The 15,105-nt window shown below is 43.3% G+C and overlaps 2 protein-coding genes across 2 annotated transcripts; one reads left to right on the forward strand and one right to left on the reverse strand.

Annotated features, from left to right (window-relative positions):
- Positions 1–5,020: 5,020 nt before the first annotated feature.
- WFDC10B (WAP four-disulfide core domain 10B) lies at positions 5,021–6,172 on the reverse strand. Its single transcript, XM_088026655.1, has 2 exons — positions 6,085–6,172; positions 5,021–5,154 (listed from the first exon to the last, which is right to left on the reverse strand). Exons 1-2 carry the CDS (start codon positions 6,170–6,172, stop codon positions 5,021–5,023), a joined length of 222 nt encoding a protein of 73 aa, XP_087882781.1.
- A 5,854-nt stretch (positions 6,173–12,026) lies between these two features.
- Positions 12,027–14,901, forward strand: WFDC13 (WAP four-disulfide core domain 13). Its single transcript, XM_028121928.1, has 2 exons — positions 12,027–12,114; positions 14,747–14,901. The coding sequence occupies exons 1-2, from the start codon at positions 12,027–12,029 to the stop codon at positions 14,899–14,901; spliced, it is 243 nt and encodes an 80-aa protein (XP_027977729.1).
- Positions 14,902–15,105: the final 204 nt, after the last annotated feature.

A 15,105-nucleotide genomic window follows, 5' to 3' on the forward strand; every position in this document is an offset into this window, starting at 1 on the left:
TACAAATCAAAACCACAGTGAGATACCACCTCATACCAGTCAGAATGGCTAAAATTAACAACTCAAGAAACAACAGATGTTGGCTAGGATGTGGAGAAAGGGGAACCCTCTTATACTACTGGTGGGAATGCAAACTGGTGCAGCCACTCTGGAAAACAGTATGGAGGTTCCTTGAAAAGTTAGAAGTAGAACTTTCTTAGGACCCAGCAATCACACTAGTAGGTATTTATCCAAAGGATACAAACATAGTGATTCAAAGGGGCGCATGCACCTCAATGTTTATAGCAGCAATGCCCACAATAGCCAAAATACAGAAAAAGCCCAAGATGTCCATCAACAGATGAATGGATAAACAAGATGTGGTATGTATTTATAATGGAATATTACTCAGCCATCAAAAAGAATGAAATCTTGCCATTTGCAATGACCTGGATAGAACTAGAGGGTATTATGCTAAGTGAAATAAGTCAGTAAGAGGAAGATAAAGGATTGGATTTCGCTCATATGTGGATTTTAAGAAACAAGACAGATGAACAGAGGGGAAGGGCAGGAAAAATAAAATAAGATGAAAATTGAGGGCACCTGGGTGGCTCAGTTGGTTAAGCATCTGCCTCTGGCTCAGGTCATGATCCCAGGATCCTGGGATCGAGTCCTGCATCAGGCTCCCTGCTCAGTGGGGAGCCTGCCTCTCCCTCTCCTTCTGTCCCTTCCCCCCTGCTCGTTCTCTCTCTCTCCCCTTCTCTCTCTTGCTTTCTCTCTCAAATAAATAAAATCTTTAAAAAAAAAAAAAAAGAAAATTGAGAGGGAGGCAAACCATAAGACATTGAACTCTAGGAAACAAATTCAGGGTTGCTAGAGGGGAAGTGGGAGGAGGAAAGGGTAACTGGGTGATGGTCATTAAGGATGGCACTTGATGTAATTAGACTGGGTGTTATATGCAACTGATGAATCACTAAATTCTACCTCTGAAACTAATACAAACAAACAAAAAAAAACATACAGATCAACAAGGAAAACAAATAAATCTATCCATAACTCATAGCCGCCGTCTAGTGAGGAAATAGTGAATGCTACAAATTTCAAGCAATCTGTGAGCAAAGAAATAAAACACTCAAATCCAGCAGATTCGGATTAGTACTGTTGGAGTCCCTAGAGATTCAGGGTGAAAATTCATAAAGGAAAACCTCACTGAAATGGAGTTGGGAGGCCACCAGGGGGAACTCTCACACCATACTACTCGTCCTCAATTGCAGACCCAACAGGAAATGTTCCTTGCAAGTGGATCACACCTTACTTAGCTACTTAGTACTTTGTGGTTACAGCAAGAGAAAGAAAAGTTTTGCTCCTCCCCTGGCAATAGCCCAGCCAATAAGAGACTATCACAACCCAGCCAATAAAAAGCCCATTCTACTTGGAACTCCCAGTTAATTCCCATTTTCCTCTATAAAGGACCATTCCTCTCCTTTGATCTCTGGACTTGCCTATGGTTCTGCCAAAGCTTGTTTGCCCTGAATTGCAATTCTCAGCTATTCCCAAATGAACCCATTTTTGCTGGTAAAATAGCTGACGGTTTTATTTTTAAGGTCAACAGCAGACACATACACACAGAGACTGCAGAGACTGCATGGAAATGAGATAGGAGCAGAGGGCTTAGCATAGAACACAGGTAAAATCACCCTCACAAAATGAAAGTCTGAAAATGAATGGAGGAATACCCAGGGCAAGGTTGACACCTGGTAGGTGAGATCTCTGGTTCCTGAAAAAGTGTAAGGAAGGGATTGGAAAGTAGGAGGGATGCAAACAGGCAGACATGGGAAGACACCACTTCTTAGGGAATGCATGGTGGTGTGGAAAGGGAAGGTCCTTTTGGAGACTTAGTGGCAATGGGCAAGAACGAAGCAAGAGGAGATATCAGTGGGTCCTTAGGGCCCAAACACTTCATTGCATAGGTTACTTATTTCAGAAGAAATGGTCTGATTGGGCCCATTCGCATTTATACCATTTCCATTTGATGATGGACTGCCTCTATGCACATCCCATTTTAAGACTTCATAGGTCAGATAGCTCCTAATTTCTGATGGAAAATTCCAGTTGTAGAGTGACTCGATGTCCCATGGTCAGGCATGCAGTCTTTTACCAGGGTCCACTAGCAAGTAGAGAGCTTCCTCTCAAATGGAAAGCACCCGTCAACAGAAGAGGACAAGCCCTGACCTCAATAATCCAAGTGTGTGTTCTGCGATTCTCCTACTTGGACATGCAACGGTTCTATCAGCATCCTAATCTGCCACAGACACATTTAGTAAAATGCATATGCTAGCTGCTAAGACCCAGCTGGCAGGCAACTTTCAACACATCCTGGGCTTACTGCAGAATCTTTTTGTAATCTGAGTCTCACTCAAAACTAGCAGCTTTACATTCCCCAAGGAAATAGATGAAGGGAGAATGCCCAAAAGTGGCCGATATTATCCGCAAAAGCCAAAGAGGCCCACCGCGCATTGTGTCTTTCTAAATAGTAAGCAATATAAGGTGTAGAAACTTGTCTCCTGTCTCAAAAGACTGTCCCCATCAGCCCCAGGCCACTAGATCTCTGGAAATTCACCAATATGGAAAGTCCGGGATATCATCAGGTGTATCTCCTACACTCTGGCATGCACATAATTAAGCACTTAGGATACCTACTATTGCCCCATGGCCAGTTAGCATAATGTAAATGACCTGAAAGAGCAGCATGATGTCCTGTGGGATATTCAGTGATCAAAGTCTCTTCAAGCTCTATTATGTCACAGGGCCGAGGAGATGACGTAGTCCTGAATAAGAGAGTGAAGTTGTGTGCTGAGTCTCTACATGTGAGAAAGCTACTTCTGATGATCAAGAAGAGGGGTTGGGAAGAGAGAATTTGCTAGGAGCATGGTTGGAGCATGAGGGGAGAACAATTACTGCAGAAACCCGACAACCGTGAGGCCGTGTGTTTGTCACAGACAGACCAGCTTGATCAACGAATCTCTGCAGGCTGGGACTTGGCTTTTTGGACACCCAAGTCATGGCAGAATTAACGTTTGCTCCCTCCTCTGCCTCCATGAGAGTCAAGGCCTTGCAGGGGTCCCCACTCCTCCACTCGACCTACCAGAGGGGCACAGAGCTGTTCCATAGGACAGAACATGGAGTGCTGGCCAGGCAAGCACTCCTCCAGTCAAAGCATTCTAGGTGTAGCCTCTGAGTCCACTGGGGCAGAGTAGAGTGAGTGTCTAGGGAGCTCTGTGGAACACAGGCCAGGGCACCAGTTATCACGATGGAGAAGACCAGCTGCTTCCAGTAGAATTCATGGTCCGAGGTGCTCATGCCAGTGGCAAAGAATAGGTCAGCTGGCAGCATGGTGTACCCACAGGGTAGGGAGCATTGGTTGTAGACATGGGAGGTCACTCCTTATGTGGGCCCTGGCAGGTAACCTTGCATCTCTTAATAGTCTCTCCCAGGGTGTTTGGAGCATGGCCAAGCACTGGGAAGATGCTTGCAGAGTCAGGCTATGTGAGGAAGCACCAAGTCAGAGTTCCTGCAGAGCATGCTCTCACCGCCCACCTGTGTCTGATGATGTCTGTGCTACTGGTTGACCATAATCTCTTTCCTAAGGTCTCCTGGTCCAAGGGCTGGTTGAACATGATCTCTTTCCTAAGGTCTCCTGGTCAAGGGCAGGTCCGAGGAGAGGTGGAGAAGCTCCTCCGATACCAGGAGCCCTGGAGTGCTTCTGAGGTGGGCCAGAGGCTCTGGCCTGAGAGAGGCGGGTTTCCTCCTCTGGACAATCCTTCACTGATGCCCAGCAGGAAACACTGGACTGGAGTGTGACACTGCACACCTGCCTCCAGCAAGGCCCACCTGCCTGCCTTGAATTCTTCCCACTTGACTCCATGTCCCCACTGGGCACATGGGACCTAGTCCCTGGATTTAGCCCCAGGACCACCTCAGAGCAGCTGTGCTTGCACAGAGTGGACCGGAGTCTGTCCCTCAGTGATTAAGGTCCACCGATTCTCCCTGAGACCATGGGCAACACCCATAGCCACCCTTAGTAGCCAATTAATCCTTAGTAGCATCACCTTTAATCACCTATTGTCCACCATGTGGTTTCTCCGTGGATTTAGAAAAGGGAGAGAATGAGACCCTGTGGAGGGGGCTTGGGGAAAGGTGGGGACTATTCAGTTGATGGAAGGCCCTGGAGTCTCAGGTCCTGGTACCTCGTTCCAGGCCCCGTCCCAAGAGTGGCCATATTGATGGCGGATGGGGTGGGAGATGTTAGTGTGGACACTCACTTCCATGCACATGGTCTCCCCATAATGGAGGAGCTGTGAGCAAACAGGAGGTCCAGACAAACATCCTCCTCTAGCCACATCATGACCTCTCACTCTCTTTTGCCTTGAGCATGTGCCTTAACTTCCCTCGGATTGGTTTTCTTCATTGTAAAAGGACAGTTATCTGAACCTCACAAGGAGAATGGGGAGAATGGGGTGGGGGTGGGTCAAGTTTAAGAAGAAGCCTCCCTGGGGACCTCCTACTCTGTGGCCAGGGTCTAGCCTCCACCTGCCTCATGTTTAACTTGGCCCTTCTGACCCCAGGCTGAGGAATGTTCTGGTTAGCATTGGAGATACCACACATGAGCAGTTTCTCCCTGGGAGTGCTGGTTCGGTGAGCAGATCAACAATAAGGCTGGGCCCTGGGGACCTGGCAGGGGTGCGGGGCCCAACGGGAGAGAGAATAGAGAAGAATGACAAGGGGAGAGAGATCAGAGACCTGGACCAAGAAAGGGGGCCACTTTGGGGTCTGCCCTGGGTCCTCAAGGATCACAAGTACTGGGACTAAAATGAGCAGGTCTGTGGACATTTGTTCCGGTTTATTTGACAGGAACAAACAGTTCAGACGGGGGAGGGTGCATTCCTGTTGGCATCCTGGTGCCCGGGATCTGAGATCCTCCTGATTTGGTCTGAAAAAAGGGTTGGGGGAACAGGAGGCACGGCACAGCCCCCTCACACACTCACTGGAGGCTCATGCAAACATTCCCACAGTAGGTTGAACAGCATATGGTATTTTCTCGTGGACAATCTAGAAAATACGAACAATGACTGCTGCAAAGATCCACGTCGGGCTTCTTCTCACAGGCTTTTAGATCTAAAAGGAGCAGGAACAGGGTCAGTGCAATCAGATCCCTTGAGAGCTCTCCTTTCAAATCCTCCCTCAAAGACCCCAGAACCCAGGTCCCACTCATGATGCTCTTGGACTTGTCAGGGAACTCACTCTTTGCCCTTTACCCAATCCTGGTGATTGGTAGTATCCTAAATCCTATATCCCCTCATTTTCCCCCAACAGATCTCAATACCTGGCCTTCCTGGGCGCTCTGCATACTCTGCAGCCAGGACCCTGTCTTCCACGTTAGTCATGGCCTTGATGAAGTCCCCCCCACCATAGAATCTACACTCTGAGAACTCAGCAGAGTCTGAGACATCCTGCAGATCCTCCCCACTCTCCAGAATTTGCAGGGTCCAGAGAGGAAGAGGACTTCCCACTCTGGCCCCTCTCTCCTCTCACGGTCACTTTCTCCAGGGCCCTTGCTTCTTCCCAGAAAATACCACTTGCACCATTTTCCTTCCACTGCCACCATCCTGGTCCCTCTGATGCTAACTTTGACTTGACCCTGTACACCCCAAAACTTGCTTTCCCATAGTCCTTTCATTCTACAACTACTCCCACCAACATTTCTGGATGTAACGTGTCACATGTGTGCAGAAATCTAAGAATAGTTGTTTGGTTTCCCCATGTGAGTCTCAGCCCGTGTTGTACCTTTCACTACTCTATGTACCGTTTGTGTCTGGGTATTTGGAATGGAGAATCAAAAGATGTAGGTTCCCCCACTACCCCCATCACTATTCCCAGGGCTGGGTAAAGGGGTCAGAGGGCCATGGTTTGGGAGGACCCAGAGTCTTCATAGTGCTGTGGTCTGAGCAGGATGTGCTGAAAGGTTCCAATTCCCAGGTCCTCCTCAGAAAGGACACAGTCCTTCCTGGCCCCCTTCCCCTCCCTCTCCCCTAGTCCATCACCTACTCTGCATCATCTTTGGTTTCCGGTACCCTCCCTGGGCCTGCAGCAGCACACAGAGGAGCAGGATGAGCAGCAGAGCCTGGCTTGGCATGACTCTGGGCAGAGTGGAGAGTGCTCAGTCTGGCACAGACTTCCCTGGAGAGCTGAGTGGTTATCCTGGGCTCCTCCCTGCTTCCACTGGCCAAACAAGGGGCCCTGTTTCCTTCCCTTTGCCTGCCCTTACTACAACCTGTTCTCTATGGGACTTGGGCTTCTGCAGAGGATTCCTGCTCTCACATGACTAACCCCCTCCTTTGCAAACAGAATTTTCCCCTGAAAGATATATTTCTATATTCTAATTACAAAATAATTTACAGAAAAGAAGAAAACATTATTTCTGCAGGAAGATATATAAACAAACTCAGCCCATTTTGGGCCAAAAAAGCCCAAACCCCCTTTTTCAGCCCTAAGAAGGAAGGAAATCCTGCCATTTTTGACAACTTGGATAAAACTTGAGGCATTGTGATAAGTAAAATGTCAGACAGAAAAGGACAAATATTGTATGATATCACCTCCTTATGGAAATTAAAAATGCTGAACTGTTAGAAACAGGGAGTAGAATGATGGTTACCATTGGCTGGAGATTTGGGAATGGGGAAATGTTGGCAAAGGGTATAAACTTCCAATTGTAAGATGAACAAATTCCAGCTATCTAACATACAACGTAATATTTATCGGTAACAACACTTATACTCAACCTACTTGAAAGTTGCTAAGAGAGGGCACCTGGGTGGCTCAGTTGGTTAAGAGTCTGCCTTTGGGTCAGATCATGATCCTGGAGTCCCGGGATCAAGCCCCATGTTGGGCTCCCCACTCACTGGGGAATCTGCTTCTCCCTCTCCCTCTGCCCCCACTGCTCCTTCTCTCTCTCTCTTGCTCACTCTTTCTTCTCAAATAAGTAAATCTTAAAAAAAAAAAAAAGTTGCTAAGAGAGTAAATCTTACGTGTTCTCACCACAAATAAGAAATGACAATTATGGGGCGCCTGAGTGGCTCAGTTGGTTAAGGGACTGCCTTCGGCTCAGGTCATGATCCTGGAGTCCTGGGATCGAGTCCCGCATTGGGCTCCCTGCTCAGCAGGGAGTCTGCTTCTCCCTCTGACCCTCTTCCCTCTCGTGCTCTCTATCTCTCATTCTCTCTCTCTCAAATAAATAAATAAAATCTTTAAAAAAAGAAAAAAAGAAATAATTATGTGTTGTGACGGAGGTGTTAGATCATTTTATAATATGTAAGCATATCAAAGCAACACATTGTACACCTTATGTCAGTTATATCTTAATAAGATAATAGTAGAAAACAATATATTACATAATTTATATATAATTATATATATTACACACATGTACTTTCCCAGCTTGAAAAAATTCTGAAATATATCAAGTATATCTTAATAAAGCTGGAAAATATATATACTAACATGTATTTTCCAGATTTATTAATATATATTAATTATAATTAATTAATATAATATAATATGCTATCTAGAGAGAGACTAGAGAAGGACATGGGAAGAATAGGGGCACACTGTAAGTATCTTAGAGCTCAGACAGAAGAGGAGATCCATCAGCCAAGAGCTCGGGGCAGGTTCTCCAGGAAGAGGTGGTCATTGAACATAAATATTGTGGAGAAATATTGTAGGCTCTCAGAAGCAAAGTTGACTTTCCCCTAAGAAGAAAAAAGGGGGAAACCTGGGGATGCTGGACTCCCAAGAGTCATTGAACCTGGGAAGAAGATGGTAGTGAAGAGTTGAACCCTATTCTGATGTTCTAAACTCCTAATACAGTCTCCTTCAGAACACAGGTATAGTTTCTTTTTAAAATCTGCAATATGATGGACTCTGAGAAACAAACTGAGGGTTCTAGAGGGGAGGGGGGTGGGAGGATGGGTTAGCCTGGTGATGGGTATTAAAGAGGGCATGTTCTGCATGGAGCACTGGGTGTTATATGCAAATAATGAATCATGGAACACTATATCAAAAACTAATGATGTAATTTATGGTGATTAACATAACATAATAATAAAAAAATCTGCAATACTTGTACTTATAGTTCAGTGATATGTAATAAAACTCACTAATAGAATGAAGGGATAAAAATCACATGATCATCTCAACTGAAACAGAAAAGGCATTTTAAATGCACCACATTCATAAAACTAGGAATAGAAAGAACTTCCTCATAGATACCATGATTAAAGGTATCTATGAAAAATACACAACTCTCATCATAGTCAATGGTGAAAGAGTGAAAGCTTTCTTCCCCAGATCAGGAATAAGATGAAAATTCAGCTTTAATTACTGCTAGTCAATATTGTACTGGAAGTTTTAGCCAAAGCAATTAAGCAAGAAAAAAAGCCATTTAAATTGGAAAGGAAGAAATAAAACTCTGTCTATTTGCAAATGACATGATCCTACATAGAGAAATTGGGGAAGAATCCACACAAAAAAATTAGTAGAACTAATAAACAAATTCAGCAAAGTTGCAAAGTACAAAAATAAGACACAAAAATCAACTGTGTTTCTGTACAACAGCAATTAGCAATCCAGAAACAAAATTAAGAAAACAATTCAACTTCTAATAAGATATAAAAGGATAAAATACCTAGGAATAAGTTTAACCATGAAGGTGAAAAACTTGTGCACCAAAAAATACAAAACATTGCCAGAAGACATTAAGGAAGACCTAAATAAATTAAAAACATTCCATATTTGTGGATTGGAAAATCTAGGACATTAAAATGACAACACAATGTAATCCCAAATAAAATTTCAATTTTTTTTTTTTGCAGACATGAAGAAGCCAAACCTCAAATTCATATGGAATTTTGAGGGGCATGCCATACACACAAAACAATATTAATAAAGTACTACAAATCGGAGGACTCACATTTCTCAATTTCAAAACTTACTACAAAGCTACAATAATCAAAATAGTGTGGTACTGGCATAAGGACAGACATATAGATTGATAAATATAATTCAGAGTCCAGAAATAAACCCACACATCTATGGCCAATGATTTTTAACAGGGTATCAAAACTAAGAATAATCACATCAACAAATGGTATGGGGACTCTTGATATTCACACGGAAAATAATAAAATTGGATCCCTATCTCACATCATATACAAAAATTAATTCAAGGTTGATCAATGATTTAAATATAAGAGCTATAAAATTCCAAGATGAAAGTGTAGAAGTAAATCATCACAACCTTGGATTAGGCAAAGGATCATTAGAAATAACATCAAAAGCATGGCAATAACATCAACAAAATAGATAAATTGGACTTCCTCAAAGCTAAGAACACTTGTGCATCAAAAGACTATATCAAAAAGTGAAAAAAACAACACATAAAGTGGGAAAAATACTTGAAAATTATATGTTTGATAAAGGTCTCATAGCCAAAATATAAAAAGAACTCTTACAATTCAAGAAAGATAAACAGCCCAGTTATAAAATTTCAAAGGACTTGAAGAGACACTTCTCCAATGAAGATACAGCAAGCATATGAAAAGATTCTCAACATCATTAGGGAAATGCAAATCAAAACCACAATTAGATACTACTTCACAATCACATGGAGGGCTATAATCCAAAAAAATGAAAACAGTAAGAGTTGGCAAGGAAGTGGAGAAATTGGAACTCTTATGCGTTAGTGATAAAAAAAAATGTTGAATAGTTCAACAACTATGGGAGCAGTTGAAATTTCCTCAAAAGTTAAACATATGACCCATCATTTCCACTGCTAGATATATAGCCAAAGGATTGAAAATAGGTACTAAAAAAATACTTGTACACAAACGTTCACACTGCACTCTTTGCAATCACCAAAGGGTGGAAACAACCCAAATGTCTATCAACAGACAAATGCATAAGCAAATTGTGGTATATACATGCAATGGATTATTATTGAGATATAAAAAGCAATGAAGTACTGGAATATACTACAACGTGAACGAACATCAGCAACTGCAGAGATAACATTTCTCACTTAGTTTGGCAAAAATTAAAAAACACAACCATACATTCTGTTGTGGGAAACACCCACGCTCACATGGTTGGTGGCAGTACAAAATAGTATAAATTTTATGGAGTAAAATTTAATGATATCCAAGAAAACTATGTATCAATCTACCCTTTTAAGCAACAATTACACCTGCAGAAATTCACCCGGATGTTATACCTCCAACAATACAGAAAATATGCACATGGCTGTTCACTGAAGCATATTTGTAATAGCAAAATCTTGGAAAATACATAAATGCCCCTCTTAAGGAGATTGGCTGAATGACTAAGTTTGTGTGCACATAGTGGTGTAGAATGCAGTTCTAAAAAAGGGGGAAATTATTATGAACTGCCTTAGGGCAATTTTCAGGATATATTGTTAAGTGAAAACAACAAGGTGCAAGTGAGCATATTTGTGCAAGAAGGAAAAAAAAGAAATTAAGGATTCAAATAACTTACACAAAACTTTCCACAGATTTGATAAATAGGGACTGCTATTCAGCACTTTCTATGAAGTCAGTGCAAACTTAACTATAAAACCAGTCAAGGACAGTGTGAGAAAGGAAGGTTACAGGCCCAGCTCTCTTATGAACATAGATGTAAAATTCCTTAAAAATAGCAAACTGAACCAAATGATATGAAAATGATAATATCCAATAATCACATTAGATTATGGGAGAAATGCAAGAATGGTTTAATGTTAGAAAATCTGAAATGGGAGTGTCTGGGTGGTGCAGTCATTTGAGCAATGGAGTCTTGGTTTTGGTTTGGGTGGTAGTCTCAGGGTCATGGGATCAAGCCCCTCATCGGGCTCTGAGCTCAGCACAGAGTCTGCTTGGGATTTTCTCTCTCTCTCTCTCTGTCTCTCCCCCTCTGCCCCTCCCACTTGTGCATTCTCTCTCCCCCACTCTCCCTCTCCCTCATAAATAAATAAAACTTAAAAAAAAGGAAATCTGAAATGTAATTCAACACATCAACAGAAAAAAGCAGTTAATATAATTTCACATAAATTAAGGAAAATTTTCTTGTTGTCAATTAAAGAGAACTTTCTAAACTTGATAAAAGATGTTTATGAGAAACCTAAAACAGACACTATCCTAAAAGGGGACATTTGAGAAGCTTTCATTTTAAATCAGGTATCAGACAAGAATATGCACATCCTTACTTCTATACAGTAATGTATGGAGGTCCTGGCCTACACAAGGAGGCATTTAAAATGGCATAAAGTTTGAAGAGAAAAAATACAATTGTCATAATTTGCAGATGATGACCGACTACCCAGAACACTACAAGGAACACTACAAGAAATTAAAATGAATGGTGGGAGAATTTAGCAAGGTAGCTAGTAACAGTTCAATACATAAAAGTCATTTCTCTACAATAGCAACAAACAGAAAGAAATAACTAAAAAGTTACCCACTCCTTAAAATTTTACTTTAAAAGGCCAAGCCTCTAGGAATAAATATAACAAAGACATGCCAAAACTCTACATGGGAAAATTATTATTTTTTAGGGCTTTTTTTTTTTTATGTTATGTTAGTCACCATACAATACATCGTTAGTTTTTGATGTAGTGTTCCATGATTCATTGTTTGTGTATAACACCCAGTGCTCTATGCAGTACATGCCCTTTGTGAAAGGACCTTAACAAGACCTAGAAAGAGGAAAGACATAACAAGGACAAGATTAGGGGATGAAAGGGGTATAGATGTGAAAACGCTACCTGGTCCTGGGGTGGGCGTGGTTGGGAGGTACTTGGATATCTGTCATTGGAATACACAGTGCAAAGCTGGTCACAGCCTGCTTATACTTGGCCCTCCTTCCCTCTCTCCTCCTCTGAGCTGTGCCTGGTCAAACCCAGCAGTCCTCAGCCAGGACTCACCCAACATCCTGCCAACAGCATGAAGCCTGTGCTGCTTCTGCAGCTTCTTCTGTTGATTCACTTAACACCACAGCAGGTGCCTGGGAGCCCCAAGGAACATTTGTTGAGTAGGTGCTGGGTCTGGGCTCCGGGGCAGGCACGGGGGCGTGGGGGGAGCAGCTTCTATAGAGATGAGAGGATCTGAGGGCTGAGGATAAACATTGTGAAAAAATACAGTATCATGTTCAAGGGTCCAAGTTTTATTGTCAGTAAAATCCAGGCGTGAATCCCTGCTGTGTTCTTCCTGAGTGGTCCTGGACAAAGTGTCTGGGCCTCAGATTTTATCTTTGCAATGGATATAATGACACTGGGACAGTAGGGAGGAGAAACTGAGATAACGCATGTACACACAGAGCACTCTTAATGGACCATGATAAACGCTCAATAAGAATTAACTGCTGTAAATGTTATCAGCCTCATCATCCAGTGTATTCTTGCTGCCCTAGTTCTTCACAGATCCTTGCGCCAACTTTTCAGGCAATAAAACAGAGAGGAAGAGTGCCTGGGTGGCTCAGTTGGTTAAGCATCTGACTCTTGGTTTCGGCTCAGGCCGTGATCTCCCCATGAGATTGAGCCCCGCATAAGACGAGGTCAGCAAGGAGTTTGCTTGAGATTCTCTCTCCTTCTTCTTCTCCCCCCCCAAATAAATAAATAAATCTTTTTTAAAAACAGAGAGGAAAATTAAGTTGGTAGAACTCAAGCTGGAACCTACATAATCTCTGCCTTGGAGAATGTTTGGGAGAAAAGAAAAGAAAGTCTTACAATTTATTCCACATTTTAAACATTCAGAGGTACCTGCACAATTACCAGTGAGTAGCATCAGTGACCAAGTACAGAGCCCATCTCAGCAGCCACCACAGCCCAGCTCAACCTAACAAGAGCGCCGACCATGGTTATGTTGACCTTAACAAATGCCAAATGGGAAATGAACTATTATCCATCATACCTGCATTCTTCTATGGAGAGAGCATCCTCAGAATACTGAGGGCTCAGAAGAGGAAAGCGTGTACTACCTCAGGTGTCTAGGAAGGCAAGTTCCTGTTTTAGTGGTCTCGGAGAAGGCACACAGATTTGTAAGACTGAGGGAGGCCAAGCTAAATGCAAGAGAATGAGGGCAGGATTAATTTGGAGAACCAAGGGCTAAAATTTGAAGAGAAACACAAAAAGGGCTCCTGAAAGACTGGTAAGTCTTTGTGAGTAAGACCGGGATCACATACCCAGAAAAGGACACAAAACTTGAGAAAGTCCATCTCTCTGAGATCCTTGGCTCACAGACTCCTTCCTCACACTGTTCCATTGATCCCCAAGCTCCTCCCCAAAGTGGGGATCAGTTCGAATTTCTTGCACCGATCTAGTGACCCATGGGATGACTGGGAGATCAGGGTGAGTGCTGCATTCTGGTCTCTGCTAAATTGTCAACAGCTTGGGCCTTGGCTTTTTTCTCTGGTGTTACTTGTTGTTACAATTACAGCCCCAGCTTCATTCATCACTTGTTCCCTCCAGGTCAGTATGATGTCCTATGGATGCCCTTCTAATTGCAAATACTTGCAAAGCAATAAGTCAACAGGGCTTATAGAATGCTCCACCTACGTCATTTGCCCCAAAGAAAGAACAAGTCACAAGGTACAAAAATTAGGGCCTGGCTGGGCTTTGATAAAGGGGCTAATTGTACCTATCCTTAATGCCTTGGAGTTCAGGAACAGAGAGAAGGTTTTGAGTTGGAGCCCTGCAGCAGGATCTCCTGGTGGAGGTGGTCTTGACTTGGACCTGAGTACTGAGGGATGGGGGAAATAAGATGTTAGCATGAAGATGCTTATTCTTCTCTAATAGTAGAAAGTGGGGGCATCCTGGTGCTCTGGCTTCCTTATCAGAAGAGACCTGGGGGGACGCCTGGGTGGCTCAGTCAGTTAAGTGTGTGCCTTCAGCTCAAGTCATGATCCCAGGGTCCTGGGATGGAATCCCACATCAGGCTCCTTGATTGGCGGAGAGCCTTCTTTTCCCTCTGCCTGCTGCTTCCCCTGCTTGTGTGTGCTCTCTCTCTCTCTCTCCGCCTGACAAATAAATAAATAAAATCTTTAAAAGAGAGAGAGAGAGACCCAGGAAGAAAGAGAAGCCAATCTTTGTACCCCATTTCAACATACCCACCTTCAACCCCGTGAAATAATTTGTGATTTGGGTTCTAGCATTCTGATGCCAGTATCTTCAATACTGTGTGGTCTTCATCCTCTCCCAAAATCTTCCTTCCCCCTCATTCTTCCTACACACAAATAGTACAAGTTAGGTCGATCCTAGGATAAACTATGTTGTTAGTGAGAAGTTGTACAACTTGCTTGGGACTACACAATGAGTCCATGCAAACGCACCTACACACCCCTCTCTTGCTCACCACACACTGTTCATTCCCTTGAACTGGACCCAACTACGGTCTATGAGGTATCTGATCTGTAAGGATGGTGAATCACCAATGGGTGCAGGGTGCTGCTAACCTGTGTCTCCAATCCCGATACCCAAGCCTCGATTTTCCCTGCTGAGAACTCAGAGAAAGGCAGCAGCTAAGGACAAAATCTGATTCCACTTCCCTATGACCACAGGAGGAAGATCAGGGTGGCTGGTTTTCTGGCAGTTACCTGGGCTGTGGGAGTTGTGAATGCTACTCCAGCCTGTTGTTTAGGCCCTTCTCTTTCCTGTTCTGTGTTCCAGGGAATATCTTGGAACCCCCACCCTGCAGATCGGATCCTGGAAACTGTACTCAATTCTGTACATTGCAGGAAGATTGCCAAAACGGACTTCAGTGCTGTTCTTCCTTCTGTGGGATAGTCTGTACATTAAACAACAATATAAATCATGACAGGTAAGGGGCTTCTCGTGCCCAATTCTGACCCAGCTGCCTTGGGGAGCTCAACAGAAGAGTCTCTTACCAGCCCCTACAGTGGGTCTATTTTTCTAACATTCTCCTTCTCTTTGCCAAGAATAATTTTCTTAAATGCCTTGAAGGCTCTTTTGAGCCTTCCTCCATTCCCAAACTACATAATCCTTCTCATCACCACATCTGTGAATCT

Source organism: Eumetopias jubatus, unplaced genomic scaffold (assembly GCF_037043125.1).
Source record: "Eumetopias jubatus isolate StellerSeaLion01/CBP00866 unplaced genomic scaffold, mEumJub1_p1.0 scaffold_9, whole genome shotgun sequence".
Classification (NCBI taxonomy): Eukaryota; Metazoa; Chordata; class Mammalia; order Carnivora; family Otariidae; genus Eumetopias; species Eumetopias jubatus.

Excerpts from the sequence above, each read along its gene's own strand:
- WFDC10B (XM_088026655.1), bottom strand. The coding sequence starts at position 6,172 with ATGCCAAGCCAGGCTCTGCTGCTCATCCTGCTCCTCTGTGTGCTGCTG. Across the intron at positions 5,155-6,084 it reads GAAACCAAAGATGATGCAGA|ATCTAAAAGCCTGTGAGAAG; the intron begins GTAGGTGATGGA and ends TGCTCCTTTTAG.
- WFDC13 (XM_028121928.1), top strand. The coding sequence starts at position 12,027 with ATGAAGCCTGTGCTGCTTCTGCAGCTTCTTCTGTTGATTCACTTAACA. Across the intron at positions 12,115-14,746 it reads CCCCAAGGAACATTTGTTGA|GGAATATCTTGGAACCCCCA; the intron begins GTAGGTGCTGGG and ends TCTGTGTTCCAG.